Genomic DNA, 19,984 nt, shown 5'->3' with positions numbered 1-19,984 from the left:
ACCTAATACAATACAAACAATACAAGTAATGAAAACACTTGATAATGGAAACATAAAGATATACTACTATAATCAACATGTACATACCATTGTTTAGTCACAACCGCTTAGTATTCTCTTCTCCAACCACTTGAGCTGGTCTTCCAGCTTTTTTTCTCTTCTTCCACCTCCTTGAGTTTCGCCTTCAACTCCGCAATTTCTTGCTTAGATTGGCGCTCTCTGTCCCACTGCCCCGTACACACATTATGAAGATGATACAACTTGTCTTTGTAGTATTCCTGATCACATAGTTCATCAATCCGTACCTCAAAATTGCATATAGGTACGTCGGGTTGCCTATAAAACTTGTTCATACACGCCCAGTAGCGGCGTCCAGTTTCTTCCCAACAATCGTACATCATGCATTTGTTTTTGCATTCGCACCTTAAGACATAAAGGGGTTGTTGAGATATTTCTTAAAGAGAAACTTTGGTTTTATGCAAATATTTGCTATCGGTTGTTGTTAAGTGCCAAAATAACTAGAATGCGGCCATTATTTACAGGCAAGATTTCACATAAAATGTAGTATTATACCACGCTTTACATACACACAAAACGTAGTATTATACCACGCTTTGCATATTAAATTTTTTCTGAAACAAAATAGTTTTTTCACATGGTTTTCAGCTTTTTCAGAACGACAAGACAACTCACAAAACGTAATATTATACAACACTTTACATATTAAATTTTTCTGCAACAAAACAGTTTTTTCTGCAGTCATTTCAGCTTTTTTGAGAACGGCAAGACAACTCACAAAACGTAGTACTATACCACGCTTTACGTATAGTTTTTTTAAATTTTTAGATTGATCTTCTTTAGTAACATCAATAAGTTGAATATCTAGCAATTCTATGGAAAAAATACTACATTATGTAAATAATTGCAACAATTCTTTTTTAACAACATTTTTATTGTAACAGAAAAGACTTCAATAATTTTATTTTAACATGACAACACAAACACAACTGATAAACCTAAAGATACACATAACAAAAACAAACAGTACAAGTAATGAAAACACTTGACAAGGGAAACATAAAGATACACTACTACGCTCAACACGTACAAGCCACTGTTTAGTCACGACCGGCTAGTACTTTCTGTTCCAACCACTTGAGTTGGTCTTCCAGCTTTTTTTTTTCTTCTTCCGCCTCCTTGAGTTTCGCCTTCAACTCCTCAATTTCTTGATTGGATCAACACTCTCTTTCCCATTGCCTCGTACACAAATTATGAAGATCATAAATTCTGTCTTTGTAGTATTCTTGCTTACATGGTTCATCCATCCATACCTCAAAATCACATGTAGGCTCATTGGGTTGCCTTCAAACTTGTTCATACACGCCCAGTAGTGGCGTCCACCTTCTTCCCACCAATTGTACATACTACATTTTTTCCGTAATAGCACCTTGGGACATAAAGGGGTTGTTCAAACATTTCTTAAAGAGAAACTTTGGTTTTATGGAAATATTTGTTATTGGTTATTGTTAAGCGTAGAAAATAACTAGAATGCGCTCGTTGTTTATAGGCAAGATTTCACATAAAACGTAGTATTATACAACGCTTTACATATTAAAGTTTTTCTGAAACGAAACAGCTTTTTCACAATCTTTTCAGCTATTTTTAGAATGACAAGACAACTGATAAAACGTAGTATTGTACCACGCTTTACATATTAAAGTTTTTCTGCAATGAAACAGCTTATTTGAACAACCATATCAAAAGGTCATGTTAAAAAATAAGATGTAACAAGATTGTGGAACATAATTTTATTTGATAGATATTGCAACATATACAAGTACATACATGTATTACAAATAACAAAACGAAAACAAAAGACTAGGGGTATCATTGATAGTTGGGTACATTCGACGAACTTGCACTAGGAGCTGGATTACCACCGCCACGCACACCGCCTGAAGGACATTTACGATGGTCGTGTCCTGGCTGCAAGCATATGCCACATTTACACGCATAAATGGTGTCACCAACATCCATTTGGTTCCGTATACGCGTTCTCTTTTTCACTTGCAGCTTGCGTAAATAGTCCTTGTTACATACCATCTTAAAAGGTTCCGGTGGCCAATAATGCTCAGCACCTAATGGCTGCAACTGCCCGCTATACGTGTCTACGTATGCAGCAACACTGTATTGCCTATCGATATAGTTGGTTGCCTAAAACCAACTTGTTGAAAGCACTTCAAGGCATGTGCGCACGGCATGTGGTAGATGGTCCATTTCCCACATGAACACAACCTTCTGGCTTCATTTACCGTCTGTAGATTATTCCCACGGTGTCCGCGGAAAGCGATCTTAACTTCAAAAATACCCCGGTCGTGATCGTACTGTAAAAATAAATGGCAATGTGCTCGCCTCCTGTACCTTTCAAATCTTCTCATGGGTATTGACATAAATTGAACACCCCTGTCCATCAATGCTGACGCAGCTCCATGCCTTTCAACTAACCTCTCCGCACTCTGTTTGAATGTCATGCGGACCATGGCAGTGATGGGCAATCCACGGGCAGACTTCAACAAGCCGTTGAACGACTCTGACACATTTGTAGTCAGGGCTCCTCATCGTCTGCCGCCATCAGCATGCAATGTCCACATGTGAAGCTCATGTCCCATCAGCCAAGTATAGGCTCGTGGATCTAACTACCAGATCGCTTCCATGTGCCTCATGAATTTGCACTGCTGGTGCTCAGTTGCAACCATCCACATTAAGTCATGCAAGGCCTTGTCAGGATATTTCTTTTGGAAATTGGCCTTCAGGTGCCTCACACAGTAACGGTGGTATGCATAGGGTTCCTGCCATTTTGGCAAGTGCCGTATAAAACTTAAAATACCACCATGTCGATCAGATATTAGACAAATACCTGAACGTTGTGTGACAACATGTTGCATCAAGTGGTTCAAAATAAGCGCCCACGTCTCTTCGTTTTCGTTGGCACAAATAGAAAAAGCAAATGGAAATATTTGTCTGTTGGCATCTACTGCAATTGCAATCAAAAGCTTAATATCATACTTTCCATAGACATGAGTACCGTCTATGGAAATTACAGAATGACAATGCACAAAACCATCAATTGCTGGTTTAAATGACCAGAACACATAGTTGAAAATATATTCGGGTTTGTTCGAACTCCGCTCACGCCTCCATTCAACAACAGTCTCGGAGTTAAAGTGTTGCAGTACGGTCATGTACCTGGGCAAAGATGAAAAAGACTTATCCCAGCCGCCATAAATAAGTTCAAAGGCACGTTTGCAACCAAGATATGCCTTTCTTTTGGTTATAGTACAACCATACTCCCGGTGGACGGCTGTAATACACTCTTTAATCTTGAACCTAATGGACACTTCCAAATATGGAATCAAAACTAGAGAATCAAGTCCACATCCAGGTTGAAGTGATTCTCATTGAATGTGTCCATTTCACATCTGTGGGTGCTAATAAATTTACCCACTTTCCACAAACCTGATTTCTTCTTGCTGGCACGTAACATCCAGTGACAACCCGTAAAGTCTCTACGGCATACAGCCTTGTATACCTCCATACTTGACTCACTTACCGTCATCTCACGACACTCTCTTACACTGTAAATTTTTACATCCCTAATTAGGCGAGCTTTATCGGGAAAATACATGGGCTTTGCCAGCACCGCTAGTCTAGACTCATCTCACATCGCTGACTGAATTTCGTCATCACCCCTTGTGAGGGCATCCACGTCCGGCATACTTGGCAAATTATCAAGGTAGGGAATATTCCACTCATGAAATGGCACGTGGGACTCGTACACTCTTGGTCTAGCGGGAGGTGAAGGAGTATGCTCCCTCGTCAGCTCAGGTTCAGCATCTACTTCCTCCTCGTCATCACCCTCATCAGAGAAGGGTGTGTCATCTCTAGACTCATCCGCATTGTTGTCATAATCACTATAATCTTCCTGACTCTACGCATCTGCCAAATCACGAGTCAGTACATCATCTATGGGCAACTGTATGAGGTCAGGAACATCAAGATGCTCATTTTCACTGCACAAAAAGAACAAAATGATAAGCTACCCAACTAGATAAATACTTTACATATAGCTATATAACTTTACTTACAAGTTATACTGTCTTGACGTTTCATGATGGATATTTTCTTGTTGGTGATGACTCTCAGATGGACCACCGTGGTCCAATACGCCAGAACTATGCATATTCCAACTAGAGGTGGGGTCATAACTTGTAAAATTCATATCCGAACGGTACCCCCTATGAAAAATATGACTGTTAATACAAATCCAATTAAAACATAAAATAAACATCGCTAAATCATAGAAAAATTGATGTTTATCGGTCGTCTTGTGGATTATATAAAGTCAAAAAATTATTTTGTGGCTTCTCATTCGCCGTTGGTGACAAGTTTAAATCAAGACAAGCTCTTTCATCAGCAATCTGTCCGGCAAAAACTGCTCCAGAATAACCACCCGATGACTGGGGGTTATCCCTACTATGCACGCCCTCATTATTGGGAACGTCTTCAACCTTGATGTACATTTTCAATAATTTTATTACAATAAATTTCTTGTATTCATCCGGAATCCACAAAAAATCTCTAAGAGTTTCATCATCTTCGATGTTAAACTCAGAATAATAAGCAAATCCCTGCGGAGTCACTGAATACGCAAATCTACCGGTTACTTTAAGGTTAACCGAACATTTCCTCACACTCATTTTTTTACGTAACAACGATACCAATTTATCGTACTCCATTGTAAGCGACAATTTAACATTACACTGTGGAGGTGAGTTATACCTCACAGATTTATTCTCCAGCACAACTTCACCCCCCAATATAATGAAACCCTTATTTTTGGCTCTTCAGACATTATAAAAAAGTGATTGATAAGAAGAAGAGAGAAGTATGAACGGAAGTTTGAAAGAAAGTTTTGAATGGATTTTCATAAAATTCAAACGCCTTTAAATAAGGCAAGTCCGAGCTTGGGGTGCAGAATTTTTTTATGTAAAACGCAGTACAATACCACATTTTATGTATTTGAATTATTGTTATGTCAGTTATCCGTAGAACACTTATTGGTGGACCCAAAAATTAGTATAAAACGCAGTATAAAAATATGTTTCAGTGCAAAACGCACTATTATACTACGTTTCACACTAAAAAAAAATATTCTCTGCAGTCCTGCAGAACTTTATTAAGGTGGGCCCAAATTTTATAGGGAAACGCAGTACAATACTGCGTTTAAGGAAAACGTAGTATTGTAATGCGTTTTCCTATAAAAAATTAATTTTTTAACAAAACGCAGTATAATACTTCGTTTAAATTTAATGGCTAACTTTCCGTTAAAGTAAAACGCAGTGCGTCTTATGTAGAAATGTAACATTTTTTTTTTAAACAGCAGAAACGTATTTTGTGCCAAAAATGACACTATTTCAGTTTCGCTGTCCTGTTCAATAGGCATGCCATGTTTAAAGAGCCCTATTTTTATAATTGTTTTCTGGGTGAAATTAAAAAATAACGAGATTTATAACTGGTCGTTCAAAAATAGCCCAGTTTCCAAAGTAATTAAAATTTAGCCATATTTCATGTAAAGATAAATCTGAGTGAAAACATTATTCAAAGCCCGAAAAATACGCCAATATATTATGCTGGAGTTCCAGCATAAGTATACTTGAACTCCAACATATTATACTGGAGTTCCAAGATAAGTATGCTGGAACTCCAACATAATATGATGGAGTTCCAGCATAAGTACACTAGAACTCCAGCATAATATACTGGAGTTCCAGCAAATATACCGGTCCAGCATAATATACTGGAGTTTGGAGCACCGGTGCTCCAGTCTCTAGTATATTATACTGGAGCCAGCAAAGAATATCGGTCCAACATAATATGCTGGAGTTCATACACAGGTGCATCGAACTCCAGTTATTATGCTGGACCGGTCTCTACTGCAGCAAAATAGTGGTTATTTTTTATTGACTTAGTAAACGCTGGCTATTTTTGAATGACCAATCCGAAAACTGGCTATACCGTGCTATTTTTACTTGTTTTCTTATACAAAGGCAAATTTCAGTATCAGATCCTTAGCGCAGCTCGTACATGTGTGTCAAAATTCTCCGCAAGGAATGTCCCACAACTTCCCTCAATGAATATTTTGAACGACGTTGACGAATTGAATACGCTGCGGCTAGTAACTTACAGACAAATTCCAAAAAAACAAACAAACAGACAAAAAAAGAGGAATAAATATACATACATGAAATTAATGAATTTTTCCCCTTTCGACCGGGATATAAAACTAAGAAACAAGACCAGTTTGACGTCACATTTGGATACCTTAAAACAAAAAAATGAATGTTTAAACTTATCATGATTACAACAAAGGCGAAGGGAAGTAAAAATTGCACGGGGTGTCCTATTTGGTCGCTCACATTTAACTTATACCCATTTTTTAAATTTTTTTTAACTTGTACCCACTTTTTAAATAACTTCAGCCCCTTTCTCCTCGTCCTTCTCCTCATTCGTCTTCTTCTTCTTCTTTCTTTCTTTCTTTCTTTCTTTCTTTCTTTCTTCGTTCTCATCGTCCAATTCATAATCTTTATTAAAAAAATGACTTTCTTATACCAAACACAGTACACACTCCCATGGTTGGTTCATATCCATTTGCATAATTCATTAATGAAAGGAGTTACACTATCTATTATACTCTGCGCTCTGCTTTAAGGCTAAAAAGTCAAAAACCCAAATACAATATAGTAGTAAGTGCTAAAGCAAAGCATTTGATTCGTAGCTTACTTCAGTGAATCATAAGAAAAAAGTAAATATAACAAATAGTGCCAATTTGTTATACAGCTGAAGTTTTTACAAATGAACTAAATAATTTAAGCTCTAGAGCTGAAATTCGATAGTTACAAAACAAAAACTTTTTGTCAGTTACAAAAACAAAAACTTCAGCTTTAGTCGCCAGTTACAAAAACAAAAATTTCAGCTCTAGAGCTGAAGTTCGCCAGTTATAAAACAACTTCAGCTCTAGGCCAGTTACAAAACAAAACTTCAGCCAGTTACAAAACAAAAACTTTCGCCAGTTACAAAACAAAAACTTTAGCTCTAAAGCTGAACTTCAGGCCCCTCTTCTAGAAATACTGAAGTTTTGCGTGATTGTCTTTACTACTTCAGCCCCGTATGCTGAAGTTATGCGAAAAAGCGGGTACACTTGCAATTTTTTTTTGCAAAGCGAGCATAAGTTAAAACGTGACATAAAAATCGGGTATAGATGCAAATGCCGGAAGGGGAACCCCGAAAAGTAGAAAACTCTATCAAAAAATCATTACCAAAAATGTTTTGACAAGATTTTATGGCTTCGTATTAGAATGACTCTGGTTAACCAACTATATTTCTGTAGGCTTACAAGCAATGGTTCTTCCGCCGCCTTCTCGTGAATTGCCGAAAATATGAAAAAATGAATTTCCCTAAACTAAACTGTCAAGGGTTTGGCACTATTCACAAATGTGGCACTTTTGTCAAAACCCTCGAGCACTAAAATTCTCACTGCTTCCAAACCATTATGTAATGTGAAGTCCAACTGAAATTAAAAGAAGCCAAACATCAATATGTGATTGTATTTCTGAAATCTACTTAAATAAGTAAAGAAAAGCAAGTACCTCCTCCCGTTCTTGTCGATTAAATGCGCGAAGAACAAAACTAGCAGGATCCATTTTCCCTGGAGGCCTCCCAATGCCTAAAGAAAATATTAAATTTTAAAACTAAAATAACACACAGAAATGATGTACTTAAAAGATCTGAGGTAATACCTATTCGTAAACGAGGAAAATCACGGCTCCCTTTAAGGTGATTCATAATGCTCCTCATCCTTCAAAACATAAGGCAGGACATTAGTCATACCAGTACCATAAAGCAGAGAGCACAGAAAAATATATCTAAGCTAAGAATATTGGACAAGCAAATTCTTCAGATCACCAAGGCTTTCCTATTTCTTTTTTATTCGTTCAGAAATTACAGAAAGGAAATGGTGCTAAATCTAAATCTATCCAGACAAAGTGCTAACTGTATGGCCTTCATGGAGGGAGATTCTACATATATCAAGCTTCCATATTCCATGTATCATAAGATGCCCTACCATGACATTACTTTACAGATTTAAGACCCCTTACAGTTGGAGACCAGAAATGCCAATCACAAGGCTCTATTGTAGTGGTTAGAGCGCAATGCATGATGTGTGGTTAGGCGCACATCGCGGGTTTCGAACCGTGTGCCACTAGCTCTTGGGGATTTCTCATTTATCAAAAAGAGAAACAAATCATATGTTTTATTCTTTCACTTAAAGCCAGGAGAAAAGCAGTCAACAAGCAGTTTTGACTCCAGCACATGAGGATCATTTGAATGTGAAGATTATGTTAAATTTTCCTTCCACAAAAATTCCGCCTATCAAGTAGAAGTGTAAAGCAATGAGAAATTGAGGAAAAAAGCCAAAACTAACGTAAACCAGCCTGACTTGTGAAACTTCGCAAATTGATCAATCCTTCATTACGTCTTCTCCACACTTTGATGATTAACCACAAGTATGAGGAGTTAACTATGAAATGCTTGGTATACATCAATAATCTTGCTTCCAAATTTTCAATCAATGACTATCTACATAATTCAAGCATCAACTATTCAGGCAAATAGCAGAAATTAAAATCTGGAATAGACTTCAGAATCATTATAAGCGCATGATGAAAGCTCCAGATAAAGGACACAATTCAACAATAAAGATTACCCGTTGTGTCCTCCATGACCACCTTTTGGCAATAACCGCAACTTTGCAAAAGGCAAATCTAAATCATCAAAGACCTGCATATATAAAGTTTCAGTTAGAAGTTGTTACAAAGATAAGTTCTATGCTCAACTGTCAATAGCTTACCACAAGAACTTGTTTCAGTGGAATCTTATAATATGAAACGATTGCTCCAACCTGTCAAACAGTGTAAAATATCAATCTTACGCTTACTTGGTGAATGGAAGCTACAAGAGACAGCTCATGCCAAGACGAGTGAACTTACAGACTCACCACTTGCATTCATGAATGTTTGAGGTTTAGCAAGCATAATTGGAACATCTCCAATGAAACCTAAAAGCAAAAGAAACCAAAGAAGATGAAAGTGATCCTAAAGAGCAACTTTGAACGACCGAGTTCATTATCAAACTTGTTCCTTCTTTCCACTTCTTAATTTGGAAAAGCTTTGATTAAATAATCTTCCCTATAGACACAGCATGTCAATGTAGTTCACCACAAAGATAGTCAAATATCAACATTAGTGGTACTTCAATAATGGCTAAATTAGAGCGAAAACCTCAATGCAACAAAGCAAAGCCCACTAGCTTCAATAATTAGCTAAGTTAATGTAGTATCCATAAGCGTATGACTAAATTCTTTTGCTAATTTTAACTGCATTTTGAAGAATGTAGATGAAGCACCTACATAATAGTCACGACTGTTCTAAAACAATATGTCAAAGCAAATCAACGACCCATGTAACAAAGCTAATCAGCAAAAGATTTTTTTTTGATAACCAAGAAATCACTTAAAGCCAGTGGCACACGATTCGACGGATAATGGACCAACCCCTTCCTTCTCCAGTTATATACAAAGTCTTGGCAGGGTTTGAACACATGACGTGCACTCTTACCACTAAGACCAAAATCCAGGGTTCAAAAGTTAGGGAATATTATAACATAATTAGCAAACAGAAACAGATTGTATTAGAACCACAAAAAGGATAAAAGCTTACCTGCACTCGGTGTATACACCAAACCATACTAAGTTACGATGATTAAGTCAAAAATTAAATTGTGAATGTGTATTAATTAACTATAGTTTAGTGTCGTGAATACGTGTGTCATGTGGTTGGGCCAAAACGACTAGTCAATGCAATGATGCTGTGCAATACAATGATCACAATATAACAGTCGCAATGTAACTGCATATATCAGGAAAACTACGAAATCCAGTATAATCAAGCTTAAAGAAAGTACCTTTCCCAAATTGAGCTTTAAAGGAAACACTGCCCATAGATATCCCTTCAGCATCAGCTATAGTATCTATCATCTCAAAACCCACCTGCAAAATTCAATAGTCCAATCATTACATGATATATAAATCAGTACGAAAACATCAACTAGAAGCAAAGGAACATTACGGACGTTGTGACGGGTGCCAGCGTATCGTTTCCCAGGGTTACCGAGGCCAACAATAAGCCAAGGCTGTGGTTTCGGCTTCGGCTTCTCCTGCGGTGGTTCCGATAACGCCGGTGAGGGTGGTGGGGAGGTTGAGGTGGACATTGAACAGGATATTTGATGTAAAGAGTTAGTCGCGGCGGTGTTGCTCATCCAACTCCTCCAGTATGATGATGAATTTAGGGTTTTGGGAATGGAGAAGGAGGAGAAGAGGCGGACGCCACGGCGGCAAAGGACCGTCGCCGATGAGGCACTGCTAGAAATTGCACATGCTAGTTTCATTATGCTTTTAGATGGTAAGAGACGTGTTGGAATCCGAATTTAGAATGGGAACGGATTGACTGAAAAGGAATTGCGACTCTATGGCGGCCAACGGCGTCGTTTTGTTTACCCAAAACAAAGGAAAAAGAGAAAAAGAAAACAATGTTTTTTGAGCCACTCTAGAGCGTATGACTTGGAAATAAATGAATAAGGCGGCAAAGTTACAGAACTAAGAGCATAAGTTAATTCAAGGTCTTTTCATTTAATTACTCACTTTCTATGAGATTATATGAAATTTATTTGGATGTTTCATTTTAGTGAGTTATTTGGATGTTTTTCATTTTAGTGAGTTATTTGATGATTCAAAGATTAATACGAATTTGGGATACACGTAAATGAAATAATAGAAATAGATAATAAACAGTTTAATGAAAATCATATAAAAGAAAATCCAATACGAATTGAGAACTGTAAGAATTGCATGACACATATCTAATTGAACGTTTATAATTGTTATACTAAATAATCAATTGACCGTAAGGAATTAATTTAAAGAAGAAAAATTACTGTAAATAGAAAAAAGTAATTTCGAAATTCAAAACGAACAATAAATTTTTCAACGGAGCTGACAGATTTTTTATTACAGAAAACGTGCTAAATCCACGATAAATTAAAAGATGAGTTCAACCAACACCTTAGTTTGAGAAAAGATGAAAGCTAGCGTGTCGTGCTAACAAGCGTGGTCAGGGGCGTATTCAATGCATAGCTATGAGTTTATATTAAACCATATTTTCGCGCCTCCTTATATTTTTGCAGGTAAAAATCACTTTTAGCTTGTGACAAAAATTATTTATATTTGGTAGTTGTAAAATATATAAACTTATATATTTGGAATTTTCGCGACAAAAGTTAACGATACTTTTGGCTGTTTGGAATTTTCCGTAATGCTCCGTGCTAATTATCCGTGGGGATGAGAATCGTCAAAACATTATTTTATTTTTCCACTAATTTTAAAGACAGAGGTTAACAGAAATATACACTTTACCAAAATGGCCAGTAGGAGGTCATAAGTTCGAACCGTAAAAATAGCTTTTTGCAAAATGTAGGATAAGATTGCATACAATATCTGAATATCCTTGTGGTTCGGCCCTTCCCGAAGCCCGTGCATAACAGGGCTGTCCCTTTTTAAAAGAGGTTTTTTCATTCATATACACTATTTAAAACTTTATTACCCTTAATGTCCATGCTTAACTAATTACCTGGCATAAACAAGTTTTGTTTATCAAATATATACAATCCACCTTAAAAAGCTCTCAATCCATTATTTGTTACTTAATTAAGGGATTTAGTTATACATACTTCCTTTTTTCTCTCCCCTTTCCCCTTTTCTCTCTAGTAAAATTTTTCAGTTACTTTTCTGTTATTGATTTTAAAATTAATTTTTATTTTCGAAAACCATTTTTACAATTACGAAGCAAACTCCACGTAATTAATAGCGCTGAATGCTGATAATGGAGATTAAAAAAAGAAACAAGAACATAAGATGTAAAAATTCTATTAAGGGCCATTGAAGATGATGCTTCACTGAGAACATGAATCTTTGCCAAATCATGGATTATTGACCTCTCAAATAGCAGTCTTTTCTCCCTCTAGTTAGTTGATCTTTGTTTCTATTCTCTTGTGGTTCTAAGTAACTTTGATTGAAGCTAAGTTCACACTCTGTTTCTTATATTCACTTGAAGACGTGTGGGTAAAGCCGTCTTAATTAGTCTAATCACAGTTGCGGTATTGGTTCTTCTCTGCTACTATGTTTCTCGGAGGAAGAAGGTGGATAAAGGTGTGTGCAGCAGAGCTAATTTCACAGTGTTGTATAACACTAGAATGTAACAAAATGTTTAAACTTCAAAAAGTCATGAGCGCAGTAACACAAGTACGGCAAAAGGGACATGTCTTGTATTTTGGTACTAATAACCAAGGAGTAATACAAGCAGCATGAAACCTATGACAGCAAGCAACAAGTATCACTTCGCTCATATCATCATCTTCTTCTTCATCAAATTCTCCTAAGCAAATACAACAGTCACTGTTCGTGCCTTTAATTTCATCAGGAATATCAATCACTACTTCAACACCTGATTTATTATTTGCCTGTACTGAGTCATGGTAATTGCATACTTTTAAAATGTAAAAGTATAGTATATACATAATAATTATATATTATATAACTTATCTACAATTTATCTACAACTTTCATACATTATTTCTATCAAGTTATATACAACTACAATATCATACCACATAAATATACAATATGCCTTTTGTATATTTTGTATCTGATTTATATATAGTAATAACAAATTTCATACAACTAATTATATATTATACAACTTATTCACAACTTTCACACATTATTTCTACCCAGATATATACAACTGCAATATCATACAACTTAAATATAATTTTTATACAATATTGTTCAACTTTCATACAATATTTAAATAAAAATATATATCTATATAAACAACAGAATACAATTTAATACAACTTTATTACAATTTCTCCGGCATAATGTATGTCATGCCTCCTCCTCCTCCTCCTCCTCCTCCTTCTTCTTCTTCTTCTTCTTCTTCGAGTTTCAATCTGAAATTCAGTCAAAATCAAGTCTAATCTTCATCAAAACACTCTTGAAATTGAGATATAAACTCCAAACCATATTCTTAATTGTTTGCAACAACACTCAATCCAAACAAATAATGGTTTTTGAAAACCCAAATTAATTCAAATTCAAAGTTTCAAAGCTTTTTAATGGTTGTCAATGATGGAATTGCTGCTCTCTTTTCCTTTGCTTTACACTACTGAAATGAGAAATTGAGAGATAGAGAGAGACGTAGAGAGAATTCCCAATTCTTTGCAACAACACTCAATTCAAACAAACAATATTTTTTGAAAACCCAATTCGAATTCAAAGCTTTAAAGCTTTTTAATGGTTGTCAATGGTGGAATTGCTGCTCTCTTTTCCTTTGCTTTGCACTACTGAAATGAGAAATTGAGAGATAGAGAGAGACGTAGAGAGAATTCTCAATTCTTTGCAACAACACCCAATTCAAACAAACAATATTTTTTGAAAACCCAAATTTAAATTCAAAGCTTTTAATGGTTGTCAATAGTGAAATTGCTGCTCTCTTGTGCAAGATACGTGGGGGAGGGGGTGGAATGTGGAGAGAGAAATGTGGGGGAGTGGAAGATACGTTAGAGTGATTTTAGGACACTAATTATTATCATTAATTTCCTTAAAATGTACATAAATGATAATTGGGTATATAAAATATAATTATAGTAAAACTTGAATAGAGAGGGTAATATAGTTTCATATAGTGTATAGGAATGTAAAAATGACGAGCAAGTTACTTGCCTTTTATTTCTTTTTCCACTAATTGTTTTAAGGATGCATATATCATTGTATTTCCGGCGGTTTTCTACGCCATTTGCTTCCTTGTAAATATGCATCACAAATGTGTGCGTCGACAAAGGAAAAAACAAAATGGAAGAACCTTTATTTATAAAGCAGACCAAATTAATAAAGAGGTTCATAACTATTTATAGGGCAATAACAGAAGGAAAACACTCGCACAATTCTCACTTGACACATGCCACAATTAAAAAATAAAGATACAACAGAGTTAAGAAAGAACAAGCCCAGGAAATATAGAATTACAGCCTGCTGGTTGAAATCTCTTTTAGCGAGTCATGCCTGGTGCAATAGGGGGAGGTACAGTGACTCCATCTTGACTCCATTTCTGAGCATTAGCCATCCATCCTTTACCCATGCAACCAATCGATTATCAGAATGCAAATTAATCTCATGAGAAATTCAAATCAATTTAGCATGTGTCATATTTACTCCTAAATTTGTAATATTCCAAAATTTGGTGAACCAAAACCCTTAACAATAAATTCAATTTTCTAATAAAAACACTCTATTTAATCAGATTCGACTAGTTATTTACCGAAAGAAATATTGTTAAAAAAAGTCTTTGGATAAAAGGACTCAAGTCTGAACATTCTACCTCTTGTTGATGTGTACTATATTTATAGTCTGTTTGGCCAAGGTTCTTCAATCCTAGAATCACTTTTTTTTCAAAGTTAAAGTGTTTGACTAAACTTTTGGAAGAAAAAAATATGCTTTTGAGGAGAAACAGAAACAGTTTTGGAGAAACAGAAAAAATAAATTCTTTCCAAAAACAGTTTTTTGAAAAACATATTTTTGAGAAAAATACATTAGAAACAGTTTTTAAAAGCTTGGTCAAACATTAATTGCAACTCAAAAATATTTTTTAAATTAAATAGCCAAACACAAACGGCTTCTTACTAAAAGTCAAAATAAGTAATAATGAGTTCAAATGATAACTGTGGCACGTAAAAGTTTCAGCAGGGTAGTATATATTGTGTTTATATACCTTGGGAAGGGTCAAAACCGCGGTTTTTGAGCTCTCTGTATTCTTGGCAAACAGCACAAGGGAGACAACAAAAATGAACAAGGCAATCTCCACAAGGGTCCTCTGGCAAGCTAAAGTAGGCTCTCAGTTTTGTACGATAAGTGCATGTGTAGACACAAGCACAACACACATGAGCTAAGCAATAGTATATTGCACCAGCGTGAGCACAAGCTGCAAAATTAGCAGGTTATACATACATATGTCGTCAAATCTAAAAATGAATAAAGAGACCCCATGCACGAAATATCCCATATTCATGTAGGGTTTACTGATCAAGGGTCGCACCGCAAGAGGTGTAATATGTAGGCAGGCCTACCCTGACATAAGCATTAGTGGCTGATTCCATGATGCGAACCCGTGAACTATAAGCAGTGGTGAAGCTAGGAATTTCCTCGAGAGTATTCAAACTTAAAAGAAGTAAAAAAAAAAAATCCTAACAAAGGGTGTTCGATATATGTTATGTACCTCTAAAACCTGATATATTACCTATATACGCAATGTAATTTTCTGACAAAGAGTGGTCAATCGAACACCCTTACCAAAGTGTAGCTTCGCCCCTGCCTATAAGTCACGTGAAAACAACTTTACTGTTTCTCCAAGACACTCCTTCACATGTAAAAATGAATAGGAAAAAAAAGAAAGAAAAAACAGAAAAAAGAAACTATTATAGCTTACAAGTAGTTCCTTTATCAATTATTTCAACATTTTGCCCAAAGGTGACACAAGGACACCAACAAGTGACACAACCTGCAAATAGTCAAGACTGATTAAATTCAGAACCAGGGAAAAAAAAAGACCACATTTATAACATAAAATAAAAAAGAACAAGGGGATTTTGTTTTTCAAATAAATTTTTTAGAAGAATTAATTGGCTTACAGTTAGAGCGATCATCACAGCAACCACATAAACCGGTGGTCCATTGTCCCGGAGCACCGCTGTTGGTAACCGGAGTTCCTGTCATGACAAGGTAATAAGAAGAGTAATGAGGCAGGTTTTGCTGTGTATAATATATGGAGAACTGTAAACGTATATATCGGTAACGTGAGCTTTGAGAGTTTGGCCAAGAAAATATTTGTAATTTAATTAAGAGTCATGGTACTATCGTGTAGCTATATTAAATTAGTTAATGATCAATTGATATACTTTTAAGTGGACTGCAAATAATGATTTTGATTTCAATACTTGAGAAATGAGAGAGAAATAAAAATATTTGTACATTCATAGTTCTAGGATTGAATGCATGGCTGGAATTTAGAAGCCATCTTCCCCAGATAAAGGCTGTTCCAAGTTTGAATTGGTCAATAAGAAATTCCCTATGCTGTTTTTAATTCATTACTACTATGTTTTTCTATGAAGTTGGAGTCAACGTTGACTAGAATAGCACCTAGTTGCTGCTTCGTGCATCTTATTTGGAACATTATGAAAAGTATAAATACAACAATAGCTCTGCTTTTACATGGCTTCTCGGTGTTGTCCCGTCTTGTTTTTCTTTTTATTAATGTGGTACTTATGCTTTCTCAAGTCGAGGGTCTATTGAAAACAGCTTCTCTACCCCCACAATGTAGGGGTAAGGTCGAGTCCATTACTTAGATAGTTACTGAACTATGTGAAATTATGGAGTAAAGTCACTTTTCTTTCATTTGTAACAAGAAAGTTACTAGACTATCTTTATTGCACTCTAATAATCACTCAATCAGATTTATTAATTTTTTCAGTGGAAAATACTGACTTGGCCGTCCACATAGACTTTTGGACCATATAAAGTAATTAACACCTGACCAAAGCATATACACCCAATCGACCCGATCCGACCCATTTATAAAGATAAAAATTCACCCAAAAGTCTTACAACGCTCTCTCTTATGAACGGGACAGATTGGGTGTATGGATAGATTTCTATGCTTTGTTTGGGTGTTAGTTATTTTATTTGATCCAAAAGTACATGTGGATTGCCAAGTCAGTTGTTTTTACCGAATAAATAAATAAATCTGGTTGAGTGATCATAAGAGTGCAATAGGGATAATTGAGTGACTTTCTTGTTACAAATGAAAGAAAATCGACTTTACTCTATAATTTTACATAGTTCAGTGACTATTTAAGTAATGAACTCGTGAAATAAGTAACTTAAAAAATAAGGAATTGTTCATAATAACCAGACAGATAATTGTTAGAGGTTAAGTTACACAGTGCAAATATTCTTTTATGACAATGTGACAACTAGTCCTCCATTATTGCCATGACTTTTGGCAATGTCTCTAAATCCTTGGTCAGGAGTCAAAATAGAGTTGGCACCAAAATATTGGCTTTCTATAATTATCATATTGCAATGCTAGCAGTTAATTAGAAGCTAATTTTCAGGGTAAGCATCCATAAATAATCATGTTGACCACGACTATGTATAACGAATCAATCTTTCTTAATTCTTACCATAGAATTTCCTCATGACCTTAAAAATCCTCAAGTTGAAGCTTTTAGCTGTACGCCTGTACCACTGCATGCCAGCAGAATTTGCAGTAGTGCTTTACCATATTAGCAAACAAAGTCCCAAGTCAAAGTAAACTTCCTTTTTTATTATTACGAGCAATACATTACATTGCACATAATCCCCATTATCATATCATTGTTATTCTCTCATTCTCAGGATGTTGACTCAATGCCAAACTAGTAAGCAATTCGAAATGTTTACGCCCCAACTCCCAGAGGTCTCTGCCACTGAGCCATGTTCGATTCTAACAAAAAATTCGAGAAAATTGTTACGTCCTTAGTTGTTAACTAAGTACACATGCGCACTTGATAACTTAATCACGATCTTGTACAACTTACTCACGTTTTTGCTATGCCAAGTTAGTCTTACTACACTTAAGATCGCTAAGAAAATGTTAGAAAAAACATAAGAGAATTGTTAAAAGAAAGCTTTGTATTAGAGAGAACTTGAATTGCTTGCTTGGTGAATTACAAATGAATGACCCCCTTTATATACTAGTCTCCTAGGAGCTAATGTGTAAATATTAATTATCACTACTAGAAATCTGGAAAAAAGCGACCAAAATTTGACGACCAAAATTGGTCTGTCAAGAAAAGCGACCAACGTTGGTCGCTAAATTGGAGAAAATAATTAAATAATTATTCTAAATACATTAGCGACCAAGGTTGATCGCTTTTTGGTCGATAATTTGGTCAAAATGTTGACCGGACTGGTCAGATGTGACGACCCGGCCAGTTCATGAGTTACCGCTCCGTTTTCCCCATTTAATCTTCTTTATGCTTCGTTATCCGTTGTTTATGTGATCGGGTTGATTAGTTTGAGTTCGGAGAGGATTTGGTAAGAAATGAGACACTTAGTCTCTTTTAAGAAGGTTTAAGTTGGAAAAGTCAACCGGATGTTGACTTATGTGTTAGAGGGCTCGGATGTGAGTTCCGATGGTTCGGTTAGCTTCAGGAGGTGATTTATGGCTTAGGAGCGTGATCAGAATGGGTTTTGGAGGTCCGAGGTAGAATTAGGCTTGAATTGACAAAGTTGATATTTTGGCGATTTCCGGTTGATAGGCGAGATTTTGATATAAGGGTCGGAATAGAATTCCGAGAGTTTCAATAGCTTTGTTGTGTCATTTGGGATGTGTGTGCAAAATTTCAGGTCATTCGGACGTGGTTTGGTTGGGTTTTTGATCAAAAGCGTGTTTCAGAAGATTTTAGAAACTTAGGCTTGGATTCGATGAGTTTTGGGTAGTTTGATGTTGTTTGAGGTGTTTTGATGATTGAAACAAGTTTGAATAAGGTATTGGGTCATGTTTGTGCTTTTGGTTGAGGTCCCGGGGGCCTCGGGATGATTTCGGGTGGTTATCGGAGGAGTTTGATGTTAATTGCAGCTTCAGATTTTGCATCTTCTGGTATTTTTGCACCTACGGTTTGGGGACCGCAGGTGTGGTGCCGCAGAAGCGGCGAGATGGGCGCAGAAGCGGAAAGAGGCCAGGCGAGCTGGACCGCAGAAGCGGCTATTGGGATCGCATCTGCGGAATCGCAGATGCGGAGGGAGTTAGCAGATGCGATTTTGGGTCGGTTTAATGAATTCCGTAGACGCGGAGGTTTGACCACAAATGCGGTACCGCAGAAGCGGGTTTTGGACCGCAGATGCAGAAATGCCTGGCCAGAAGGTATATATTTCATCCTTCACGATTTTTGAAGGGTTTAACCATTTTTTAACTCGAAATTGGGAGCTATGGGAGATTTTGAAGAGAGAAATCAAAGAGACTTCGTTGAGGTAAGGATTTTGGACTTAAAACACATTTCTATGGTATAATTTAATGATTTAGGACTGAAATTTAAGGGATTAAAGGACTAAAAATGGAGGTTTAGGGCTTGAGTTTAAGAGGCCTTTAATGGAGGATTCGAGGGGTCATTTGAGCTTCGATTCTTGTGTTTTTGATATGTATGAACTCGTGGGGAGATGAGGAATCTAATGATGTGAAAATTTATGATTTTCGAGAAGTGGGCCCGGGGCTCGGGTTTTGCTAATTTCGGGATTCTTGGTATTTTTTGATTGTTTTCGCTTGGGCTTTGTTCCCTTAACATATTATGACTTATTCGTTCTGATTTTGGTTAAATTCGACACGCGTAGAGGCCGATTCGAGGGGCAAAGACATTGCGAGCTAGAGAGTTAGCCGGTTCGAGGTGAGTAATGATTGTAAATAAGAGGGTTTGAAATCCCGGATTGTACATCGTAGAGCTATATTGAGGTGAGGCACATGATGATAAGCGTGGGGTCGTGCACTATTGGGGATTGTGACTTGATCCGTCCCGATTGATGATTTTACCGCGCATTTGATTAAATACTATTTGTTATCATCATTACTTGGGCTGAATGCCATTTATGGGTCTAGTGCCAACTATTTGAACCCTTCGGGAATTTTTATTGATATTTTCTCACTGTTTTGACTTATACTCAAAC

General features: G+C 36.3%; 2 protein-coding genes across 2 annotated transcripts; both read right to left on the bottom strand.

Annotated features, from left to right (window-relative positions):
• Positions 1-7,349: 7,349 nt before the first annotated feature.
• Positions 7,350-10,674, bottom strand: LOC107819255 (peptidyl-tRNA hydrolase, mitochondrial-like). The gene is made up of 8 exons (XM_016645346.2): positions 10,249-10,674; positions 10,081-10,165; positions 9,108-9,175; positions 8,969-9,019; positions 8,825-8,898; positions 7,857-7,915; positions 7,707-7,783; positions 7,350-7,627 (listed from the first exon to the last, which is right to left on the bottom strand). The coding sequence occupies exons 1-8, from the start codon at positions 10,561-10,563 to the stop codon at positions 7,520-7,522; spliced, it is 837 nt and encodes a 278-aa protein (XP_016500832.1). The 5' UTR covers positions 10,564-10,674; the 3' UTR covers positions 7,350-7,519.
• Positions 10,675-14,069: 3,395 nt separating this feature from the next.
• LOC107819256 (cell number regulator 7-like) lies at positions 14,070-16,058 on the bottom strand. Its single transcript, XM_016645347.2, has 4 exons — positions 15,916-16,058; positions 15,714-15,785; positions 15,000-15,209; positions 14,070-14,359 (listed from the first exon to the last, which is right to left on the bottom strand). Exons 1-4 carry the CDS (start codon positions 15,998-16,000, stop codon positions 14,280-14,282), a joined length of 447 nt encoding a protein of 148 aa, XP_016500833.2. The 5' UTR covers positions 16,001-16,058; the 3' UTR covers positions 14,070-14,279.
• Positions 16,059-19,984: the final 3,926 nt, after the last annotated feature.

This window comes from Nicotiana tabacum, chromosome 20, assembly GCF_000715075.1.
Source record: "Nicotiana tabacum cultivar K326 chromosome 20, ASM71507v2, whole genome shotgun sequence".
Classification (NCBI taxonomy): domain Eukaryota; kingdom Viridiplantae; phylum Streptophyta; class Magnoliopsida; order Solanales; family Solanaceae; genus Nicotiana; species Nicotiana tabacum.
Note: the sequence above shows the minus strand (reverse complement) of the source record. Positions and strands in the feature narration are given on the sequence as shown.

Excerpts from the sequence above, each read along its gene's own strand:
- LOC107819256 (XM_016645347.2), bottom strand. The coding sequence starts at position 16,000 with ATGACAGGAACTCCGGTTACCAACAGCGGTGCTCCGGGACAATGGACC. Across the intron at positions 15,786-15,915 it reads CTGTGATGATCGCTCTAACT|GTTGTGTCACTTGTTGGTGT; the intron begins GTAAGCCAATTA and ends GACTATTTGCAG. Across the intron at positions 15,210-15,713 it reads AATTGATAAAGGAACTACTT|CTTGTGCTCACGCTGGTGCA; the intron begins GTAAGCTATAAT and ends CTAATTTTGCAG.
- LOC107819255 (XM_016645346.2), bottom strand. The coding sequence starts at position 10,563 with ATGAAACTAGCATGTGCAATTTCTAGCAGTGCCTCATCGGCGACGGTC. Across the intron at positions 9,176-10,080 it reads TAAAGCTCAATTTGGGAAAG|GTTTCATTGGAGATGTTCCA; the intron begins GTACTTTCTTTA and ends TTTTGCTTTTAG. Across the intron at positions 9,020-9,107 it reads TGAATGCAAGTGGTGAGTCT|GTTGGAGCAATCGTTTCATA; the intron begins GTAAGTTCACTC and ends ACTGTTTGACAG.